The sequence below is a fragment of the Tenebrio molitor genome, chromosome 2, assembly GCF_963966145.1.
Source record: "Tenebrio molitor chromosome 2, icTenMoli1.1, whole genome shotgun sequence".
NCBI lineage: Eukaryota > Metazoa > Arthropoda > Insecta > Coleoptera > Tenebrionidae > Tenebrio > Tenebrio molitor.
In genome coordinates this window covers 32815191-32839887 of record NC_091047.1, presented here as the reverse complement: position 1 = coordinate 32839887, position 24697 = coordinate 32815191, and the positions used below count along the sequence as shown (strand labels likewise).

General features: G+C 37.5%; 1 protein-coding gene across 1 annotated transcript; it reads right to left on the bottom strand.

Annotated features, from left to right (window-relative positions):
* Positions 1 to 37: 37 nt before the first annotated feature.
* On the bottom strand, positions 38 to 24697 carry peb (pebbled). Its single transcript, XM_069037422.1, has 4 exons — positions 24516 to 24697; positions 9907 to 9987; positions 2207 to 5594; positions 38 to 2156 (listed from the first exon to the last, which is right to left on the bottom strand). The coding sequence occupies exons 2-4, from the start codon at positions 9971 to 9973 to the stop codon at positions 1016 to 1018; spliced, it is 4596 nt and encodes a 1531-aa protein (XP_068893523.1). The 5' UTR covers positions 9974 to 9987; positions 24516 to 24697; the 3' UTR covers positions 38 to 1015.

Below are 24697 nucleotides of genomic sequence, written 5' to 3'. Positions count from 1 at the left end.
TGGGCAGAGTTTATGCAAGGTCGAGAGAAGAGCGCTGTTTATGAGCATTATCGTTTATTCAAATAAAGAAGTATTCAAACAAATGTAGTAGGTATAATATAATGTCATTTTACACTAACTTAAATACAACATTATACTCTACAGGAATATGGCATACCTAAAATTGATGGAAAACCAGAACGAAATTACAGTAAGACGTAACCAGTAGTAAATTTAAAGCGTTAACTCTTTAACACTAATTCAATTCACTCTCATTGCTTTCAAATTGCTAAAAATGTGAGTAGAATCTCGCGTCGGAGATCATACCTAAGCCGTAAATACTTTTAAGACACAGCGTGAATGTGAATAATACAATACTAATCAATAAGTGCAACAGGAAATAAAAAACGTGTCATTCTAAATCTATACAAAATACTCAGCGCGAATACAACAAGCCTCAAAAACCCGCTTAGTACTGAAGTCTCGCTGCAGGCACTAAGCAGTCGTGTATACGTAGGTGTATATATAATTTTCGATACAAATATATTGCTTACTTTACAGTGATATTAATACTAAAGGCAATGTTAAGACACAATTATCGTTCAGGGGTCGTGACACGACGCTAAGTCGCTCTGCGGGAGCTTAGCGAGTTGTCTTGACCCCTTAAGGCCAAGTCTCAAAACCCAAAACTAAAGACTTTCCGGGCAACTCGACAAAGTCGTCCGGAAATTACACTTTAAATTATTATTTGGTATTCTAGACCGTATCATATTTGTTATGTACAAAAATATATTAAATATTAATTTATACTTAACGAAATTAAGTTTTATACAAATAACTAGTCTATACTCATTCATTATTTTTACATTTAAGCCTTTGCTTAGTATTCGTTGGGATAACCTGACTAGACGCAGTGTTGGAAAATTTACAAATCCAGTGCTTACACTCTAACTTATATTACAAAAAGGTACAAAATTTACAAAACTTAGAACTCAAACGAATAAATAAATATATATTATATCATCTTCTCTCTAAATTATTCTCTTACCCCGTTCTTCACCCCTAGTAGCTTGGCAGCGTCGTCTGCAGATGCCGTCAGAACTTTGTCGAAGAAGGCTCTGTCTCTAATTCCCAGCAGATTGCTGATCAAGTCGCTCCCCTCGTTCCCGTCCGATTCCTCCGTCCGCTCCCTCTGCACGTTATTATTCTCGCTCTTTGGAAATTTCTCAAAGTTAGGGTTGTTGTCCTCGTCGCTGTTGACCACTTCGCTGTCAAAATTGACGTTGTGCTTCTTCCGGTGACGCAACATGCTGTGCTTCAGCGTGAATCTCCTCCTGCAGATATCGCAGCTGAAGGGCCTCTCGCCGGTGTGAGTTCGCATGTGTCTCCTCAAATCTTCAGCTGACCAGAATCTGCGCATGCAGAAAGCACAGATCACCTTCCTGTTAGAGTAATCGGGGAACTTGCCCCTCATGTCGTTCTCCTCGTCTTCGTGGTGGACGCCGTCTTCGGGAGTCGTGGCGCTGTTGTCAAGCGCATTCTTTGACATCAACAAGTCGTACTCGGCGAAGTGCTTGTCTTTGATGTGGTCGAGCGCTTCTTGGCGCTCGGCGAAAGAACCATCGCAGAGATGACACTTGAAGGGGAGATCGGAATTCTGAACCACGCTCTGAACGTCGGGGATTGATTTGGCGGGGCCCTCCCAGTCGCTCTTGTGATCGTTGGAGGGGAGTTTTTCGTCTTCGGAGCTGCCGGCTTCGTAGCCCTGCGCTTTGATGTCATCGCCTTGCGCGTTGGTGGAGTGTTTGCAGCTGATGTGCTTCTTCAGGTTGGAGTAGGTGGAAAAAGTACTGCTGGGGCAGTTGGAACACTTGAAAGGTCTCTCGGGGACGTTGCGCATCAAGTAGTTGGTATTGTTATTGACGGCGTCATTGGTGATGGTAGTGGCGTTGTTGCCATGTTTCCTGAGCAAGTGACGGTCGCAGTTAGACTTCGTGGTGAACAGAAGGGGACAGTGGCTGCACTTGAAGGGCTTCTGTCCCGTGTGGGTCAAGATGTGACGGCGCAGAGACGAGCTCCAGGGGAATTTTCGGCTGCAGAAGGGACAGCTGACTCTGTTGGGGGCCATGGAGTACGCTGACTTCTTCTTCACGGGAGCTGCAGTTTCTGATTCCGACCTAAAAAAGCAAATTAACAGGTGCAGAGTACTGACCAAAAAATAACTCACTTGTTTTCGTCTGTTCCTGAGATGTTCCCTTCACTTGTGCTTCCGCTGGCCACTAGACCTTCTTCATCCTCTTCACTGGCGCCACCAGTTTCCGGTTCTTCTCCTTCACGCTTGAAATACTCCTTAAACTGCTGCTGGGACGCGTTATCCAAGAGTCTTGAAACCGGGACTAAATCTTGATTCTCTTCATTCTTGGTCTTCTCCGGTTTAGACTGCTTGGCATGCAGCTCCCTCAACTTCTCCTCCAAAATCCTGCTCCTCTCGTATCCTATCTCGAATCTTCTTTGGTTGTCTTCAGTCTTCGCCTCGCTTTTCTCAGCGTTCTCGTCGATAACAAGAGCACAGTCGTCGTCTTCGTCCTTCTTTATCTCTTGGTTGACTCTAAGATGTTGCGCCAGGATCGCAAATTTCAACTTATCGTGTTCTTTGGTATCGTCGAAGTCTTGACTCTTTGGTAATTCGTAGTTTGGTATACTGAGATCACAGTAGCTCGTCTTCGCTTGGCTCTTCCGCCCTGGATTGGTGAGATGGCCTCTTTGGCGCTGCGACCAGAACTGGGGGTGTTGCTGCTTGATGTGTCTCTCCATGTTGGACCGAAGAGTAAACCGAGCCGAGCAGTGCTCGCAGGTGAAGGGACGCTCAGTTCTGTACCGTCTCTGCTTCTGCTTCGGCATCAGAACTCCATTTTTGATCACCATTTTCACGGAGTTGGGAGATTGATTCAAATCTGGCTTGACTTGTTGCTGCTGGATGGGACTTTGTAATTTGAAGTTGTCTCCAAAGCTCGACTCCACGTTCAAACTCAACGGCTTCAACTCCTCTTTCTTCACATCATTTTCAGACTTGACCTCACCGACTTTGAAGTTACTGAAAACGGAATTGGCGGGGTTTTGGAAGTTTTTTAATCTTTCGGCAAAATTGTCAGCGATCATGGAGCCCCCGCAAAGTTGGTATCTCTGCAGCCGCTCCTTCATATCCGGCGAGTCTTGCGGCAGAAGAGGAGTTTGCAGAGATGGGAAAAGAAGAGGATTGAGTGGTAATCCAGGCCAACCAGTGAACCCCGAAAATGTATTCCGATACAGACTAGCGTACCAAGCTGCAGTGTCAAGCTTCGGAGGACTCTTCAACAGTTGTTGGGCGAAGAGTTCCCTCATCAGTAGCGCATTTGGAGGATTCTTATTTGAAAGATCTTCAGGAAGTGTCTCACTTTTTTGCTTTTTTTCATCCGTGTATTTTTTTTTGCTCAAGTCCAAAACTAGATTCATGGGTTCATCGTCTTGCTCCTCACCTTCTTGGTCCGACTGTTCGAAACTTGACTCTTTTAATTCCTCCAAGTTTTTAACGTGGATTTTCGAAGAGGGACAGTGTGGAGTGGAGACATTGGATGATTTGGGAGAAAAATTATAAGGTGGGGGTAGATACGAAGAGAGCTGACCGTTCTGATGGATCCTGTGGTCCTTTAGAGATTTCAAATTCTCGTTGCGAATAATATCAGTAATATTCGAGAATAGCTTTGGGGGTTCTTTGGACAAAGGTACATTGAGAGTTTCTTTCAACAAATTCGGAATCAGTGGAGTCATTTCCGGTTTAACTATCTCCGGTATGATACTCCTCAACTCTGAGAGCTTCGGTGTAGAGCACAATTTCTCGGGACTCAATTCGTTGTTTACTTTTCTTACGTCTTCTCTCGAAGTCAACTTGTTGAGATCTTCGTTAGTTGGGTCCTCCGACGGATGGTAGATTATTGCTTTCTTCACCTCTTCTCTTGTAGTTTTGGCATGTCTGTTCCTCAAGTGTCTCTCGCAATTGGCTTTGGTGGTGAAGGCATAGTTGCAAAGTGAGCACTCGTAGGGTCTGTCTCCATTATGGGTTCTCATGTGTCTAATCAACGCCGCCTTGTCGATCGACGAGTGCGGACACATGTTGCACCTGTACATCCCATTGTTGTTACCGTTGAGATGGGCGCGATTGTGCCCTTTGAGCGCCCTCAAATTTGGGAAAACTGCAGTACAAAGTCGACACGGAAACTCCCCTCTTAATTTCATTTTGCGGAACTCTACCGCAAATAAATCTTGAGATTCTTCTTCCTGTTCGGAGCGGTTGATCTCCTGAGACGACTCTAAGTTGTTCTTGAGCGCCAAGTCGCTCTTGGCTTGGAGTTGCTGCAGAAGACTCCCGTTCGTGGTCATCGAGATGATCGACTGGATGTCGGCTAGATCTTTACTGGAGTCGTTCGTCATCACTTTAGCGAGGAGTTGCTGTCTTAATTTAGTCGAAGTGTCGCTGATTTGAGGCGGGGGGATGAACTTCTCGGGAGAATTATCTTGGAGGTTGAGTCGCGAGAAGAACTCGTTTCTTCGGATGTCCTTTTCGGAGATTTGAGTTGTTTTAGAGAGGTCCAAGCCGTTGGGGTAGGAGTTGAAGGCGCAGTCTTTTTCGTGAATTTCTAGAGAGTTGGTGCAAGGGAAGGCTCGGAGACAGGTCTTGCATTGGAAGCTCAACCCGTCTGAGGATGTGTGGAGGTTCTTCTCGCACTCGTAGCGGGCGATGTGGGGGAACTTCTGGCTGGAGAAGTCGACGAAGGTCAAGTCTTTGAATCCTGAAACTGTGTGTTTCTTGGTGTTGTTGTGGACGGTGTTACGGTGGACACTCAACAACTTGTTGTTCTGGAAGAGCTGGTTGCACTGTCCACACTTGGCTGGATAGTCCGGATGATTGTCTTCCAGATGAGCCTCCAGAGCGACCATCGAGTCAAAATCAGTTCTGTCGCACACTGGACACTTGTAGAATTGTAGTCCTTCATTATCACTAGAGTTTTCCACCCTTTTATTCATCTGATCCGTCACCTCCAACTTCCTCTTCTTCGACTCCACTTTATTATTATTAAACTCCGTGCTCTTGGAGCTTCCGCTGACGTTGCTATCCGAACTGGCGTCAGACTCGTAATTGTCATTCTTGTGGGTGTGGGTCCTCATGTGTCTGTGCATGTTTCCATTGGTGGTGAAAGTATCTCCACAGTAGCGACAATGAAAAGGTCTCTCCCCACTGTGGACCAAAACGTGTCGATCCAAACTCGAACTGGAGCTCAACACCTTGAAGCAAATGCGACAAGTGAAGCCTTTGTCGTCTTGCACTTCGGATTCGTTGTTGTGAGATCGGATGTGAAGAGTGAATTCGTGCTGGGAGGTCAACATCGTTTCGCAGATTGGACAGACGTACTTGCGTTCGGGGGAGCTGCAATCGCTGCGGTTGTCGGTGTCGCAGGTCTCCATGGCGGAGGTGTTGGTTGTGGAGAAGATGCCCGAATCGCTATGGCTGCTCTGGTTGGTCGACGGCTCTTTACTTGACTGCGCTGGATCGGACTCTACCTCCATGGTAATGTCGGTAACTGCAAGAAGAGTCAAGTTAGACTGAATCTTTCACAAAGAAGTTATTAATAGCGGAGTTAAGCGGAATACGAGTCGGAGGATTTTGCTAAACCGTAACCGCAGCATGTCCAGCGTTTTTCGACGAAAAACAGACTCGCGAATTTCCTTCATTAATTACAGTTTATTTTAGATTGTTCCGGATATCCCGGAAGTGTTTGCGGTGGGGCTTGTTTTCCGTGTGCCACCGTTGTAGTCATCAATTGTCCATTGACAATTTCTCAAGAATATCTTTAAATTTCTTGCGGGATTCCCCTCATATTACATATTCTTTAACAGAGCGATTATCAGCTATAATATCCCAAGGGCATTAATAATTACAAAATAATTTTATTACAGTTTCCACAGCACGTTACACCGAGGGGTGTTACCTAAAGTACATACTTGCGAAGTTGTGATAAAATTATGAGTTATTTATCAATGCTCGAGGGAATATTCGGTGAGAAAATTTCTTGTAATTCGAACAAAATTATGTATTAAAAACACAATTATTAAAAGGACAATTGGTTTTTCTAATTGCCCGAGAGGCCAGATTGAAATACGAGCGTAGCGAGGATTTTAAGGCCTCGAGGGCAATTAGAAAAATCCAATTTGCACAGAAACGAGTTGCATACAAAATTTTATTGTTTGAAACGACGTCCCTAAAACTTCCAAATCTTTTAAAAATGATTTCGCATTTGCTTTTGACAGTTTTGACAAATTTTTCAAGAAATGTCACTTTAATATGTGTTGTCTAGGGCAACGGTTGGTTATCTGCTATTTTTTGCTTTAGAGCAGTTAGGAGGTAGTTTACAAAGGAGAAAATGAGAATTTATGACAGTTCAAATAACAATAAAAGTATATTTCGATGAAAATGATGTATTCGCTGCAGTCACTGAAGAAGTGTTTCCACGCATACTGTTGATTATTCTGTTATGATATTCCTGATCAATATTTAAATAAGGTTTTAAGTATAGAATTTTGAAAAAAAAAACGTGCCTTTAAATAAATTCGGAATTAGAGTTGGCTGTGATTTTATTATGAAGTTGGTAACTTGTAATTTTTGATAACAGCAAAGCAGTGACCTTGGACACCACGGCACACGATTGTGATCGTCTATATACCAACCGTTAATAGACAAAATGTATAAATCACAGCCAACTCTAATTCCGAATTTATTTGAAGGCACGGTATACCGGATCGCCTTTTTTGAACTCCTGTCGACCTGCGGCATGAGTGGCAACTCAAGGTTGGTAGAACTGACTAATTTGTATAATAGGTTGCCTCGTTGAAAATTGCGGGGCGGGGGGGAAAGTAACTCGTGACGTAAAATCAACCCAGAAATTTTGGGTGTTCGAATAGAACCCAAGGTTTATAAGCTCCGTGGGGTTTATTGGGTGGCTTTTTGGGCTTTATTCTAGCGATGGAACACCTAATGCATGATCGACAGACTCTGTTGTAAAAGTTTAGTACACTGTGACGTCACGAGTAACTTTTGCGGGGGGAAAAAATTCAGACTATTGCTTTAAATGGCAACGAGGCAACCTATTATACAAATTAGTCAGTTCTACCAACCTTGTGGCAACTACTCGATGGCGCCCTCTTTTGCTCCGATCGTGTGAAAATCGGCGCGAGATTCGAATCTTAGGTTCAGCGGCCGTGTAATGCCTCGCCCGTTTTGAATCAGGAACTGATTAACCAAAGTCAATAATTGAAAATACACATCTCGCGCTCTCGTTTAGTTTGTGTACCTGCAATGAGATCACCACGTGATAAAAAGTCTTTGTCAGTGACATTCGTCGAACACCATTTACTTGACCCAAATCGCGTCGTTTATTGTTCAAAGGAGTACGTCTTACGCAACGCGATGGAAAACCATCGACGTGTCATTGGAAAATCTCACACATACACATGCACATCTCTAATGAAATTGTTTTCGTTGTTTGCTTTCGGGTGGGAACGAAGCGATAAAAATCAGAGTGCGCTTGGCCGTGATGTTTTTGTTCTTGGAGGAAACTGAGAGAGCGGAAAGACAAGTGATTATGGACCACAATGAGATATTCCGACGAAAAAACCGCACACAGGTTTCGTTTCCGTCCAAATCCCGACGGATTGTTAACCTTTTAACCAAGATAAAAACAAATTATCGTGTTTTTTCATGTGAGAAGTCGACGCGATCTTGACGTGAGCTCAAATCGGGTCCAGAAGAATAAACATAGAGGGCGCTTGACCGATGCCAACCTGAGGGGTCCAAACACTGCACTCCCCTTTGATTCTTCTCAGGTCGCGACAGTCGCTTGTTTATATAGATAATTGTTAGTGACATCTGTGTGCACTTATCAGTTGATTTTTCTCCGAATCGGTTGTGACACAGCTTCTCAAACAAACTATCTAAAACCGTACCCGTCCGTATCTAATTAGAAATCGTAGATTAATTCGATCCGACGCTGTTTTGTTGATCGAAATATTTCATCCAATAATCAAATAGGAAATTGTTGATTAATCACCTGTGGTGTTGACCTAGATTCCGGGTCAAAGTTTCCACCACCCTAAACGTCAATATCGTGGTTCTTTGATCCACAGGTAAAATTTTCGATTATGTTTACGGAAAATGACTCAAAAACTTATCAAAACGGACAAAGATAAATATTTATCAAACGATCCTCTTCTGCGTAGTTCGTGGTTCGCTCGGTTCTTGAAAATTTTGGAAATTCCATCGAAATTTTTCATCTGCTCCGAAAAACTAGCACAGTTGGAGTATTAATTATTATTATCTCTTGGTTTGCTTGCGCAATGTAATTGCCACCAAGAATTTACATTTACATGTTAAAAAAGTGTGATTGGTGCATTTACAGCAAATTAATCCAAGACTGATGTAACACTTATCAAAATGGATTCTTAGTGTGACAGTACACGACGCTCTTATCTGCTTTTTGCGTTTTTTTCTTCTTTTTAAAACCAGAGAGTTGTAGAAGTTGTCGTTAACAACAACAACCTTGAAACACTCTTGAGTTATCGTTATGCATGCGTTGCAAAATTTTTTCTCATTTATTTTTGTCTTTCGTTTTTTGGCTAATTGTTGAGCAAGCACTTTATGCTTTGCATATTTTATGTCTCAAACTTGTTTGAAGGTGGTAAGAGTGAAAAAATTAAGAAAAATAAAAATGTTTTAAACTCATTACATATACTTAGGCATAACAGGAAAACAAATACATAGGAAGTTTTAAATGAAATTATTGCTTTGTAGTGATAAGGCTAGATTTTTGTGAAATCACATAATAGATAATACTCAATACGGAAATAAATTTAAAACATCTGAGAAAAAGATAGAAGTGAGTAGTTAATAATGATGATGTATAAGTAATAATAATAAGAGAGTGAAAACGATAGAAATAAAATTAAACATTAAAAATGTAACGGTTTTTAGAGTTTTAGAATACATAATATGTAATGAAAAATTAGAAATAAAAACAGTGATGTAAAAATAATTAAAAACAGAAAGAAAACGATATTATTAAAAAAATGTTAAAAAATAAATTATTATTAAAAATATTTCTTTTTCTGGTCTCGTTCACATATTACATAGTAATGATCGTTTTCGATTTGTTTTGTTATTTTTCTCGCTATGACTATTTTTAGTACATACTAAAACTTTTCTCCTTTTTACGTCTCCAGTTGGTTCCACGTCCTCTTATTTTTTTCTGATAGGTATAGTTCGGCTTTCTACTGTGTATGAAGATTCTGTCACCAATTATATCTTTCTTTTACAATTTTTTATTGATTACTCTAGGACTCTTAGTATACTTTCTGGTTTCTGTTTTTATTTCTGACTAGGTAATGTCAGACGAAATAAATAACTTTTATAAAGTATAAAAGGTAAAAGAACGTTAGTAGGTTATATGGCAAACATGTAGACACAGAAAGAAAAAATTAAATAATGTAAAGTGCGATGGGAACATAGTCAGAAGAAAAAACAAGGAAAGTTTTAGATTAATAAAAATTTAGATTAATAAGATAGTTATAAATAATACGAGTATATCTAAAAGAGAAAATAAAAACCTAAAATTGAACTGAAAAAATTAAATACATAAACAATATTGTTTAATTTGTTCTCCTGGTTCATTGTGCAAAAGCGTGCCACAATTTATAATTGTCAGATTTTTCGAGGGGATTAAGCGGTTGCGCCAATTGATTAATCACCGACAGATTAGATCGTGGATTTTTCTCGTGAAAATAAAAACACAGATTGCAAAACGTCGCTGATAAACAACAACAAACACACAACTGATAACTCACCTAGAGGGTTATTTGGCGGCGGCGACCCCTGCTGTGGATTCTGCGGCATGAAAACGACCCCTTGCATTTCGGATTCACCTTCTGCAACAGACACACAAATAAGGACGAGGCGACAACCACAAACGAGAAGAAAAAACACACCGTTGTGACGCAACGTAATAAATGAAAAGCGGCAAATTGCGCCAATTAGCGCGATTGCTCAGCATAATTATCCCAGTTTCTAGCTCTAGTTATCTTCGTTTACATTTCGAACAAAAATAACCGAAACATTTGAATATCAGATAGAGCATATGTTCGTTCCACCTGCCCTTTCGCCTGCGGCAACACCTGCTACCGGCGCGTGCTCTGGACCCTCGAATGATCCAACCGAATCTCGCCGGTGCACACAATATCGATCGTACGTTGTTTCATGGCCGACGTGATCAAGGTGCTTCGTGCAACTGGATCCGCATTATCGTCGATTGATACGACGAGATGTAACATAAGTGGCGATGTGTGTTCGCCTTGTCGTACAACGATGACGATGCGGATTCGCGTGAAGGTGGCGGTCGGGGGACAGTTGCCGCCCCCGAAAGTTGACAAAACAGCGTTCACTTCCTTGTTCGTTATCTGGAGACGGGGGTTTGCAAAAATTTAGATTGCAACAATTTATTTTAAGATAAATGCGCCGATAAGGCGGTTATCCTCTTCAGATCGCGTATTGCGAGAACTCCACTGCAAAAATGAGATTATTTGCCGACGCTTATCAAGATCGATCGGATTTTGTTCGCGGAGGTTGGCGGATGAATGTAAAAATTCGATTAGATAAGGGTACAGATGCGGCAAGATGGAGCAACTTGTTTGTGGAGTTGGAGTGTCTTGTTTCGTCGATAGTGACACCATTCTCCTTCAAGAACAATGCGAGAGACGAGCTCAAGTCAAAAGAACGAGGAATGAGGTGGAACTAACATAATTCGACAATTTTTCGATTTGCACTAGGTCATTATATCCTTTTTTTTCCGAAATGAGGAAGATGTCATTTCCGGTAAAATATTTATTGGTGTCGATTTTTTACGAGCGGTATCTTATCTTAGCATTTTATGATCTGCATAGCACAGAAAAATTAGCGGGTCAACGTAGGACATCCTCAAAACAAAACAAATACCTAATTGAGAAATTTTAGATATAGGCTTGGTAAAATGTAAATGAGATCACGCTTATTTTCAAAATCTTTCGTTAGTTAAAAATGAAAATATGTATGTACTTCTAGAAAGAGAAAATTGAGAGAAGTTGAAAGAAAAAATAGGAAAAGTAGATTGAGAGGTAAGTAAGAAGAGCAAACAGGAGGACAAGATAAAAAATGTTTAGGGTAAAACAGTATTGCTATGTTGCTACAGAAGAGAAAAAACTGAAAATTGTTAAAACGTGAAAACAAAATATTGTAGTTTCAAAATATGTAAACATGAAAATAAGAAAATATCTGAAATAATAATGAAAAATCTAAAACAAGAAAGAAACTATGAAAAAATAAGAAATAAATAAAGAAGAAAACATATATATTTTTTTTCAAAATAAAATAAACCTCTATATAAAAAAAGCATGTCAGAAATCGCAAAAAATTAAAGAGGACTAACTTGATGAGACAAATGAAAAGCGTATTTGCCAAAATGTGATAAAATTAGATAGAACATTTTTGGAATTTCTTTTTTAAGTTAGAATATACTACCTACTTAGTAGTTGATTAATGACTACAATAAAAAAAAAGTTTACATTTACTTTTTTGACCGTATGACCAACGATATTATTTGCCAACTATAAGTCTTTTCTGTTACATATTCGTACACTTATGGTGCAATTGAGTCATCTTGGACTCTCAAGTGCCAAGAAATATCTGTCTGCTGCTCTGGGGGCGGCATCCGCGCACTTCTCCTTGCTTTCGCAAGCCACTTCCTGATCGCGTTAATTTCAAAACGTTGCTAATAACACACATCAGTCTCCTCTCTCTCATTTATTATAAATTAAGTGAAAATGTCTTGTTAGCCGAAACATATCCGCTTATTAGGCAAAAATGTTGCAAGTCCTCGCTTGGTCTCCACCGCGTCGACCCGATCTGACACCCTGACCCTTGAAAGCTCCGCCGTGGGGTATCGCGCGACCGCACAGATCTTCGGTAGAGGGCGCAAATCATCCGTTGAAAAGACGCTATCAATTAACAGTTTTCTAGCGTTCCGGTCTAGCGGAATCGTTTCATCTCGAAATTAAGAAAGCGTGCATGGCACGTCTCTCTCTCTCATAACAATAATTCAGAGGCTCGCGTTTATGTAATTATATGAAATCCGATGTTTCTCCTGCTGAGCATATGTGTCAGAATCCGATGGACAATGTGAGTCCACGCGGAAACTTATAAATTGCATCAGATCGGCGTCGAGTGTTTGCTCTAAGATCTTATCAGGAACGGTTTTCGAGTGCAGATAAGTGGGTTAGGTGATCAATTATCGATGGAGGAGTTGACGCGGAAAATTGGACCGTGCATTATGAATGTGAGACTTGAATATTTCAGGAGCCAGTCAGAGGTTGGATGTTTTTCCGCAGGAACGGTTTGACGGGTCTAGATAGTCGGTTTGAATAGGTATACAGAAAATTTAATGGCGGTTCGATCACGTTTGCCTCGTAATTGGGCAATTTTCGGGTTTGAGGCAATTAGCTAATTAGGAATTTACATAATTATTAATTTGTTGGGACGATTTAGGTCGTGAATTAAAATGAAAAGCAAAATTTGGATTTTTATGAATTTTCGCAAGAAAAATTTCATTATAAACTATTTAGACATCTCACGAGCACTCTTACGAAATTGCTCAATTTGGAAACTGATACAGAATCCATTAAATGATAAGTGTTTCTGGTATTTAGGTTTTATTGACATTTATAGTATAATTCAAATAACATTAACTTTTTTAACATCAACCTAGAAACGAATTGTAATTAGCTACCTACTATTTTTATTATCATTTAAAAGAATTTTGTTTATTTTTTAAAAATACATACCTACAGGGTGTAAAAAAATTAAATGCATTTATTTTAACTGGTAATAGTACTCATCAATTGCAATAACTTTTCTAAATAAAATTTCTTGGAATTTGCAAAATTGACTTGCCATTTGTCCACCTTTTATTTTGACGTGACGTTCACGTTAAATGCAATTTTATAAATCTGAACATTTTCTTAAACATGAATCGCAAAAACTGAATATTTTTATTCCCTTCGTATTGCATTTGATGAATAAAAAGTTCTCACATTGGTTTGTTTTTTGTTACCATCTTGTTATATTTCTTTGTAGCTAGTTAGATTAAAATCGTTTGATACGCTCGTAAGCAAAGTGTTTGCAATTTTCAATTAATTTTTAAAACCATTCAGAATTTGTTTTCGAAAAAAAAATATTTAGAAAAGTTGTTTTAATTGATGAGTACTATTACTAGTTAAAATTAATGCACATATTTTTGTTACACCCTGTATATAAATTTTTAAAATATAAAAGGTAATTGTACATAATTAAAATATAATTTAAAAATTACAAAAATTAATAGATAGGTGTGTATTAACAATTAATGAAAGAAAAATCGTAAATCGTTCTTCTGCAATTAAAATGTAAAATTTTTGTTTGGGGGCTTTTCTTTTATTTTGTGGTTACTGTTTGATGTTAGTTTTGTTATGAGAAATAAACATTACTATTATTAAAAAAGACGTTCACCGTTCACCTTTCCTAACACTGACCGCGCCCAACTATTACTATTATTATTATTCCCTTTTTCTTTCTCTTCTTGTGACTAATTCATCATACTATTTCTTCCTCTCCTCAGTATTTTTCAACTTTTGCTTAGTTTTATTTGTCTTTTTAACCCTTCACTCTTAAGAATTCTTCAACGCTTTTTCTGACATTTCTTTTTTGATAATTTTTAATTTCTATTCGTTATTTTCAATTTAAATTTTTTTCCCTTTGCTTCTTCATCTATAGAATATGTTACTTTTGATTACTGTTTAAGAATTCCATTCCTATCTACTCGTATAAACCGAAAAATTCACTGTTTATTTTTTTCCAAAAAAGTTTGAAATACATATGTATTATTGATTTTTTCCTACTGCTTTTTTTCTTTATCTACAGCTCTATTCCACATTTTTCAGATATTCTTTATCTTCTTTCCTTTCTTTTTCAAACAATATTCTTTGTATTTTTTCATTTATTAGAATTTTTTTAAATATTTTTTTTTTCATTCATTCCTTATTATTCATCTTCAATACCATCTTTATTTTATCCTTATAGATTAATTTTATTAATCTGTTTTTCGCTAACCTCTGTCTTGTTTCATTTTCTTCTTTTTAAGAACTCTCATTTTTCTCTGTTCCTGTTTCTAAATTAATATGTTTATTTTGTTTTTTTTTTTTATACAATATGATAAACAAAAAAGAAATAAAGAGTAGCTATGGAAAATAACATTTTTGCAATCGTGCGGCGGAAATTAAACTCTCACCTGTCAATTTTGTCATTTACGTAAATTTTATTTAAACAATGATTTATAGTCGAAAATCCAAAATACATATTTATGACAGAAACCTATTTTTGAAATTGGAACGAAGAAAATGGTGATTGGTCTGCCATGCACAACTTTATCTGTTGAAGGTTCGACAAAACCTCATTTCATCGTTGCTACTGGGACGGTTGCATGTCTTCAGATGTTTCGTTTTCCATAGCCGCCCATTATCCCTTTTTTTTTGTTGTTGATCATATTGTATTCCTTTCCATATAATATTCGTATCTCTTACTGCACTGTTTCCTTTAACATATCCAATGTCCAGTTTTAATATTAATTTGTTTTACAGTATATTCTGTGCATCATTTCTGATCTATGATTTATTATATGTATTTGTTGCTAAATTGTAGATACTACTCAATAATTTTAATTTGTTTATTACTTACTCACTTTCTTGTCTTGTTTTTTTATCATTCTTTTATTTAAAGTAGTAGTACTAGAAGTATTTGTATCCCTTCATCTCTTCTGTGTCATTCTACCACTCCTAATCCTATTATCCTCTTTCTTACTTTTTCAGACAACAGTACAGTACTACTTATTCATCTGTGGTCACCAACCCTGTAAAGTAACGGGTCATTGTATGTAGGACTATAAGTTCAGCTTCCAAAGAGACCTAGCCTCTGCTATCATTCCTATTTAACTCATAAACAAAACAAAATGCTCTCTTTGCGTATAATTTTTCTTTCAGATTTCTTTTCCATTCTTATTATTAAATGTTTCCAGCTTTCATTTACTAAATTTCCACAGTTTTTTCTTCCCTTCTGCTTCATTGTTTCTGTTGCAAATATTTCTGTAGTAGGTAATAATAAAATAATAAATAATAAAAATAAGAATTAACAAATTGTCAATTATGATTCAGAAAACTAAAAATGTCTGTTATGTCAAACAAAAACACATAACTTGGTACTCTGTAACATGGTCAATGTGTGACGTGCCTGAATAAATACCTGAATTAATCTGACAAACAATTTTATTGCACGTGGCATTTTAGACTTCTAAGCTTGATTGATAGAAATGTTTGACATTTTTATAGGTTATATTATTATCATTATTTATTTAACTGTATGTCCCTTTATGTTTTTCCTTGCCGTTATTATATGCCATCAAAATTTTAATTCCTTTTCCTTGTTGACTATTTTTTGTATCTTTCTTTATCTTCATTAAAGTTGTTCATTATAGGATTTTAAATTACGACCACAACGAACCTTTGTCAGTACAAATACTTCTCAAAATTTCAGTTCGGGCCGACTTGGTGGGCAACACCCAAACCTTGCGACACTCTTGCCCAACGCTCTTACCGTCTTGCCACCGGCACTTTTTCACCCAATTTGCACCAAACGAAAGCGAGCCTCTGCTTTGCGTCATTAGCCTCCACCAGGAAGTCACCGTTGCGTACGGTGCTGCCGCCCCCGATCCTATCCGGCGCGGTTTCGTAATGATATTTTCGAGCTTCCGTCATAACTCGAATTATGAAAGACAGTGTCTGCAACACGGCGTGACCGAGTCCAGCCTCTAATGAAATCTCCCCAGAATGTTTCATCTCCACGGAGCGGAACTAAGAGTCGTTATTTTTGTTTGTGTTGCTCTTTCGGTAATTTCGAGTGTGTTGCCAACCGATACGTTATCAGCAAAGATCAAACATTTCAACTTCGGGGAATTTCCTAACGGCGAGCTGTACCGTTCGCGGTGCCAATCGTTTACGAAGTGGGGTCAAAAATTGGCAGGACGCGGTCTGGGTCAAGAGGCGACTCGGCGGCGGCAGCAATTGGAGCTTACCTTAATTGGATTTGTTTCTAACGAGAGCAACAAGATCACTGAAAATTAATTAGCAGAATAAAAAAAAAAGAAAAAAGAGGAAATGAGAGAGGCAGTAGCAAACAGAAAAGAAACGGTAATAAATAAAGAGAAAAGTGTTAAGTGTAATGATTATGCTAAGAACGATATATGTATAAGTATTTGTAAATAAAAAATAATTGTAAGAAAATAATCTAAAAAAGTTAAAAAACGAATTACGTGAAATTGACTCTTCGAGAGGTAGACTATTTAAGGATAAAACATTTTAAAACTGGATTAATACCCGGAATAAATCTGTCCTTTCTTTAATTTTATCTAGCCAAGCCCACCCCGCCCCATGCTCCGTCCCCTTTCCAATCCAATAAGTTGAAAAGGCGTCGAAATCCGAATTGATGATGTGGCGTTTGTGGGTATATCAGATGCTCATTTTCGCATGCTTCTTTTCATCCCTCGCCATAAAAGGGGGTTGGAAGTCAATATGTTTCCCTTAACAATCTGTACCAACACGGCCCATTGTACGGCTTGCTAAACAAGCTCATCTCGCATAAAGGGCACCATTCATCACGTAGATTGGATGGCCGCGGGTGGATTTATTGTGACACAGAGGCGCCACTGTCGATGAACTCCCCCCATGAAAAAATAATAGAACGCGGGGGCGGAAAGGCAAATAACCAGGTGAACGCGTAATTGATAAATTGTGACATGAATACGGAGCAACTCTCGATTAATATTGGATCCAGGTGTACGGCACCGAACGCACTCTGTATATCTGCACGGTGGCCTTGATAAGGGCCTGCAGGAGCAAACAAGAAGCGCGATCAGCACAGGTGTTCGTGAATTTTAATCTTATCGAGTCCGTTTTCATCATAAATCTTGAACCGATTCCTGATTGGTCCAAGGGATGCGTCTTGCATTTTGATTAAGAGAAAACGCAGTCTGATTGGTATTTGGCACAAGCTCTGTCTTCTGCAATTAATTGGAAAAAAGTGTCCGTTTAAGTCGACTTCTCGAGCCACAACTGTTGCATAATCGACGAAATGAATCAATCGAGCGAGTGCAGTTGCATCGCTTATCTCCACGGCATTATCACAATTCGCATTCCGACACTTAATACCTTGAATTCTGCCATGATGAATCTCCGTCCTGGCTCGTGTTCACCGATAACATGTTCATCATCGAGAAAATTCCTTTCGATAAAATTGTACGCGAGGCCATCTTGTGCAGACACCGGTCCTAGTGTTGTTTTCGAGTCCTGGATGTTGGCCGCAGGACTGTGCGTGTGGCAAGTTGCCGCATAATCACGGCATAATGTCGTCAGCAGGGTCAGCAGTCCTGCTGTAGGTGGGTGTGCCTCCCGGGCCGCGATCTCAGGAGAGCAGGCGGGCCAAGATGGCGCCGCCACCTGTATTGATCTGCGAGTCTGTACCTGTCGTATCCATGGCTACATATCACACACAGACACCCGCTGACACACCGGCCCCCCGCGCGCACCCTCCACCCCGACAACGCCAATTTGATTTATCGCTCCCGGGATGTACCTACGTTCACAACAAACGGGAGTAAAAAATTAAACGGATTTTAGGGAAATTCGTCGAGGTGGGTGGACGGATAAGGAAGGATTTTGGACTAAAGGACGGGTCGTATGGGATGTCACAATTTTCGGGTTCCAGCGGTTGAAGTGGAATGTTTGTCTTTTTGGTTAAGTAGCTGTAAAAAATCATTTGGATGTGCTTTAAAAATAATCTATTTAGCTGTTTAAAGTTTTATCGAAAGATATAAAACGTTTAACACCACGCAAAAGATGTTTTTCAATATACTTATGTAGAAATACCGTTATTTAAAATAAGTATTTGCTTTTGATAATTTTTTTAATACTACCTACTTATACAGGGTCGCTAAAATGTATGGATTTAGCGAAATATTTTTAAAACGGTTTAGCAGAGCTCGGTGAAATTTGGCAGTTAGAAGTGTTTAAATTCTATCATCTGAATTTTTTTTCAATTTTCTAACATCATTTATTTTAAAAATACGAGGCTAACTCGATTTCAGTGATGTAACACATGCATATCTTATTTTAATCGAAACTTTATAAAAAATTATTGGATTAATAAAATTTGAAAAAATGTAAAATTTAGTTAGCCTTAGAAATGTTGACTGACAATTGATTTCCTTTATCTGAATGAGCGCTAATGATTTAGTTTTCCCACATTTTAACATTTTTACGACTCAATTCTGTTTCTTCACATTTAATGGTCGAAATTGGGAAACTTAGATGCAGCATTTTCGTTTGTCCGCACCTCTGCGTAATTTTTTTTTTCATTTTCCCGTGGATTCCAGTCCCGCCCCACATTTGCATTCTAAGCCTTTGCATGATGGTGCATTCTTTCTTACTGTGAATCACGCACCACGTTTGTTTCAATAATCGCAACATAATGTGCACTAAACAAGGCTTAATTTTCGTCGGGCTTACTTTCACTGCTCTTGAAAAATTTACAATTTCGGCAATTAATTATACAATTAGATGTGCGAATTAGCTGAATTCCAGGATCGGATCGTGGTGATTTTCTAGAGGCCGGTGCACATTAAAAATTCATAAATTAGAAGGAAAGTGATGTCACTCGGTTGATTTTTAATAGGCCAATAACCTTGATTAAAATTTTCTGGTCGTGGTGAAAATAAGATGATGTGGTCTGGTTACGGTTAGTTAATCCCCTTTTATGTCGCGTTTTTTCTGGAATTGTTGCGAACGACGTGACAAAAAGTCGCAAAATGAACGGGCAACATCGGTTTGTGCTTCCGAGTACGTCCTGTCTGGGGGAAAGAGGTCCCGATTTCGCACTTACTCAAACATGATTTTTTAGTGAGGGAGAAATACGCAAGAAAAGTGTGAACACTGTTAAAAGTTTTGTTTGTTTATATTTGTGGGAAGTAATGGCTTCAATTTTATGCGAATTCGAAACGTACGAAATCATTACGGTAAAAGCAATCTATCAAGCCAGTGTCAATTATAATAATCAATCAAATCGGTTCGTTTTCATTATAGAGAAAAATAAGAGGTTAACAAGGTAAAATGCGCTCATTTCAGAAGAACCAATTAAAAATAATGATCGAGTTTGATGAGAGAAGTGGAGGAAAAAATGACGATCTAAAAAAGGTTGTAGGTACATTAAAAAAAACTTAATTTATTTTTCAAGAAATAATCGTTAATGGAGAGTGACGCAAGTACATCAGTTACAAAAAAAAATGTTTATATACCGTATGTCCCCGGATTGGGTACACAAGAGGAAAACATTTTTTATTTTTAATTTCACGCGAAAACTTCAGAGGAATAACATTTTTTGCTTCATTTGAAACCCCCATTTCCGTTATTAAAATCTCCGTATTGATATAGGTACTGCATCCTTAAATTAACATTTTCTGTTATTTTGGATTTGAATTAATTTTTGTTAAACATTTTATTACAATAATTGGCTTCGTTTCTTGACAAACAACTTATTACTTTTTACAAAACGTTGTCTTTAGAACAAAGAATTTATTTAATCCAGTGTTGGACTTATGTATGATGCATGGGTGTTCAGAAGCTTAAACTTCGATGTAGGGTTGAATTATGTGGAGAACACGGCGGAGAGTTAATAGAATACTTTTATATTCAATTATCGTTTGATTTTTTCTGGATTTTCTTTTATTTTTAATGTTAAGTTTTCCTCTGTATTGAAGAAGACTTTTTAATAACAAAAATGGGGGTTTCAAATGAAGCAAAAAATGTTATTCCTCTGAAGTTTTCGCGTAAAATTAAAAAAAAAAAAGTTTCCTCTTGTGAAGTCAATCCGGGGACATACGGTAGGGTGTTTCTGGCAGAAAACTGCAGTACATACTTGCATACTGTTAATGTGTATCTTTATAAAACGAGACATAAATATGATAATGAAACTTTAAAAATAAAGAAAGATTTATTTTTGAGAAGTAGGAAAATGTGAGGCATGGAAAATCGATAGTGAATAATGATTTTTGACGACTGTATTTGAGCTGATTTACAATTTACCTACTCCATTTTTAAACATTTTCAATTTTTTAATTTATTGTTAGATATTGAAAGCACGCTTATTGCAAAATCGATTTAATAATCGTATTTATAATAATGTATTTATCTAAATATTGCAAATTGCTGAAAATGACAAATTCTGTGAAAAAAGCCTTCTGGTTGGTAAGTTACGAATTTTGCGTGCGTCACCGTTATGGAAAAGAGCTGCGTAATGAAAAATTTTTATTTTGTTGGTAAGAATGTAAACATCTGTGTTGCAATTGTGAAAAATGCATCAACTCGGATTTGAGGGCAGGAAATTGCTTTTTTTATAACAGTGTAAGAATAGTGCCATTTTAGGCTGTCTTATCTTGATAAACATTTTTGAGAGCAAAACGTTCTAAATTTTTAAAACTGGTGTAATTTTTCGACACCATAAATTCGATAAATGAACGTGCGGAGAAAAAGTTTAAAACGTTCTACGGAAAGTACATCGACCGGAAGTATACTTTTTTGAAAGCAATTCTAAAATAACCATGTAAAAGAGTTCGCTTTTATCTATTGTTCTACCAAATTTTATTACGATTAGGTACGCTGCTTTAAAGATATTGTCAATGAACTTTTGCCATACTCTGCCCTAAATATTCGTAATTTTCATATTTCCTAAGTAACTTTGAAATTAAGACAATACGCTAATTAACTTATTATTTTAGATTTATTTACTACAATCCAGAATTTTGAATAATTCTGTAAACATGTAGGTATAGAGAAGAAAAATTTGTAACATAAATATTATACAGCGTAATCAACAATGATTGGGTCTGTTGGCAATGAAACAATTGAAAAGTACTGTTTTTTGTCCCGTAATTAGCAGTTACCGGATTTTTTAACTTAAGACGACATTAAAAACATTTTTGATTATGTTTATGTTACGAGTATTACATTCTTGATCACACCGTACTTATTCATGGTAATTTTACGTCAGACATAGGACTGTAATAGTAATTTACGTTATAAGTCCGGTAGGTTACTTGTAACAGTACCTGTTACAAGTACTACCGGATGTATATCGTAATGTATTTTATTTCATACTGGAAGTCTCTTGTGCATCATTATTTTATTTCAAAAATTAAAAAATCACATTATATTGTGAAAATAGCATCACCTTTTTTCCTGTGGCCGTTGCTATTGTTTTTTAGATCGAATATTTTTTGACTTTTTCACTTTTCAATGTCAGATTTGATGTATAAAAGGAAAACAGTCCGGTAGGTGTTGCTAAGTGACACTTTCCGGCTCTGATACTGTTATAACTCACCTACCGGACTCAAATTGATGATGCAATCGAGCATCTACCGGACAGTATGAAATAAAAAAAATTTTCGTCATTCTATGTTGTTAAGGTATGAATACCGTTCAACAATCGACAACCGTTAAGATGTCAATAACACCCTGGCAACACTCAGGGCTGTTACGGACGTTTTCACCGCCCGCATTTTTTCAAAATTTTATGCGTTGGCAAAGTAACAACGCTTTGCCAAAGTGACAACGCTTCCCATGATTTTCAAATTCTTTCCATTCAATAATCTTTGAATAATTATTTAATATATAATGTTTAAAGTGATTTACCACGACGAAAAACACTGCACGTACCACGTTCTGTTAGGGGTCATAACGACAGCGGGAGCATCAAACTGCTCCCTTGCTCGTTATGGCCTTCTTAACAGCCCTATCACTGGTGGGGGTTACCACCCCCCCTAACGCAAACCCTTGTTAGTTCTGTATCGCACTTGCAACTGAAGAATAAAACCAGAAACATCATTTCAATAAGTCTTTTTTTGTTTCACCAATTTTAAAAGCGCAAAACGTTATCGCAAATCTGGTCCTTCGAGAAAACGCGAACAACCTATTCGTTAAATAAGATTGGAAAACTTGAAATTGCTGGCAGCTAATAGATACCTAAAGTCCATTCAAAAATCAAAAAACCACCAACGTCGCATTTTCCTCGATAATTACTATCGGAAACGCTGTTTAGTGTAAAATTTGGTGAAGATTGTAATTTTGAGGTTAAGTGTTTATTAAATGCCTTGTTTTTCTGAGCATGTTTAAGTAAAAATAATAAGAATCAATAAATAAATGAAACGTGCTGCTAATAAAACAATATGAACGGAATTCAAAGCAATTGAATTTTATTTTGAATCAAATAAATGTCATAACTCATAATTTATAGTTACCAACATAGTATGAAAAAATATCTACCTAGGGTTTTTTCAATTTTACCAACCTAAAGCAGCAGGTGGTGTTTTTTTATTTTTGAATGGACTTTAGTTACAATTTATAAAATATTACAAAATATCTATTATTTTCTTCTAACAAATTATTCTTATACCCAAATAATTGTTAGACATGTTAAAATTTACAATTTTAGAATAAAAGTGTTACAAAATCCAAAAAAAGTTGTATTCCCATAGTTCGTACATTTACCTAATTATTTATATTTAAAATTAAATAAACATTTAATTAAGTAGATCTTGGCTCTAAGTGGTTTTATTGAAAAAAGATTTTAAACCAGGAATTTTTTATGTTTTCGAATATGTCAGAAATGAGTATGAAAAAATGATTCCGCTACGATTTTGATTTTTTATATTTTTTAAAAACTAAAACAAAACGACAAAATATGTTCTTTCAAATTTGAAAATTAGGTGATTTTTAATTATGTAGGTATGTACACTTGAAAGTAAAACTGTGTTGAAATTAAAAATTTTTTTTGTGAAACAATAACATTGAAAATATTCTTAGAAAATTAATTACGAAACTAATAGCCATTTTGTGAAAGGTACGAGTATCATTGAATATTTTTGTTTGTTTTGGATAGGGACGTGTTTCGGTTTCAAGAGTGGGTCATCTTCACTCGTCATAAAATTGCACTCAGTTTTGTAACGGCTAAATACCAATTAAATGAAAAGTTGAAAAGACAACACATTTTTTCTTGTAAAATATTTTCTTTCAAGCATTTCAAATTTGAATCAAAATTACCTACCTACATTAAACACTTTGCTAATGTAGGTAAATAAATTCCTACTAAATTTTAAAGTTTTGACAATTAGAAAAAACCATGGTGTCGAATTTTTTTAAAATTTCCTACACGTAAATTGAAAAAGTTTTTAAAAACTATCTAACCTTACTTACCAAAAACAAAATAATTCAAAAGACCTGTGGAAAATCTATGCTACAGCATCTGCAGCATCATTAAAACTAATCGCAGAGAGAAGATTAACAAAGAACTCTTAACTTTTTTTGTATTGAATATTGAATTTTTGTAAGTGCATAGGTATAGGTATGTACTTGTATGAAGTGTAGCAAACAAAATTTTTAAATGAAAATCGAATACAATTCCGAAATTTATGTAGATCTGATCCGTTTAATTGCAAAATGTACAGTGCCTACTAAGCGGAACAGATGACGACTTTCCAATCAAAATGAAGGAAAACTTTGGAATTTGTGCAGATCTGATTCAAATCAGATCTACATGATGCTTTGTTTACCTCGACAAAATCTTGAAAATTTGAAAAGTAATAAGCCCTCAAGATTGAAAACCATCTTTTTGGATCTTACGTCGACGGTTCAAAGAGCGCATCAGGTGACGACCTTTCGGTCCTCCGTACAAAACAGATTTCCAGTCTTGATTCATCACCATCATTAAATTTTAATGTTTGACGCATGCACATACCTTACCAGCAATTAACACCGACAGCTTTTTACCTCCAGTTTCAGTCCTAACATCATAATCATGTTTATGCGACAGTAACTAAACCCGAACGATTTTTTTCCGGCTTCGAAACGTCTCCAAATCAAAAACCACACTGACCCCGATCGCTATAGCTATTAAAATAATTAGCGAGAAATTGCACCAAAAGTAGTCGAGTGATCCAGATCGGGCGAGCCGAAGGGCCGTTGGGTGAATAATTGAAACGGCGATAAGAGATAAGGTACGCGAACGTGTGCAATTCTCCCCCGGTAAACACCCCTGTGTGTACGTACTAATTGCCATGGCAACGAGACCGCTGATTATTATTACAGCCGGGTTGTCGCAACAACCCCATCCGTGCGCGCCGCCCCCAAGTGTCCTCCCTGGACCGGGATGGATGGGGCCGTGCGGAGGCGGCTGCCGCAAAAACGTTGCATTTTTATCTTTGGATAAAAACACCGGCGGGACAGATCCTGTCAGTTACCTTGTTTTTGTCAAAGGATAATCCATCACACGAACACACCCCATACGACGGGGGTAACTGGCACAAACTGTCCGACAAGGGGGCACTGAGCATAAGTCCGGTGTCACCAAACTCATCAACACTAGAGATACAGCCGACTGGAATGCTCTCGCTCAAGACGCGCAACGCGAAGTGAGTTTAAA

Bases quoted from the DNA above. Each gene is read 5' to 3' on its own strand.
- peb (XM_069037422.1), bottom strand. From the start codon at position 9,973: ATGCAAGGGGTCGTTTTCATGCCGCAGAATCCACAGCAGGGGTCGCCG. The intron at 5,595-9,906 runs GTGAGTTATCAG...CTCTTCTTGCAG, and splicing joins GCCGCCAAATAACCCTCTAG to TTACCGACATTACCATGGAG. The intron at 2,157-2,206 runs GTGAGTTATTTT...TTGCTTTTTTAG, and splicing joins TCAGGAACAGACGAAAACAA to GTCGGAATCAGAAACTGCAG.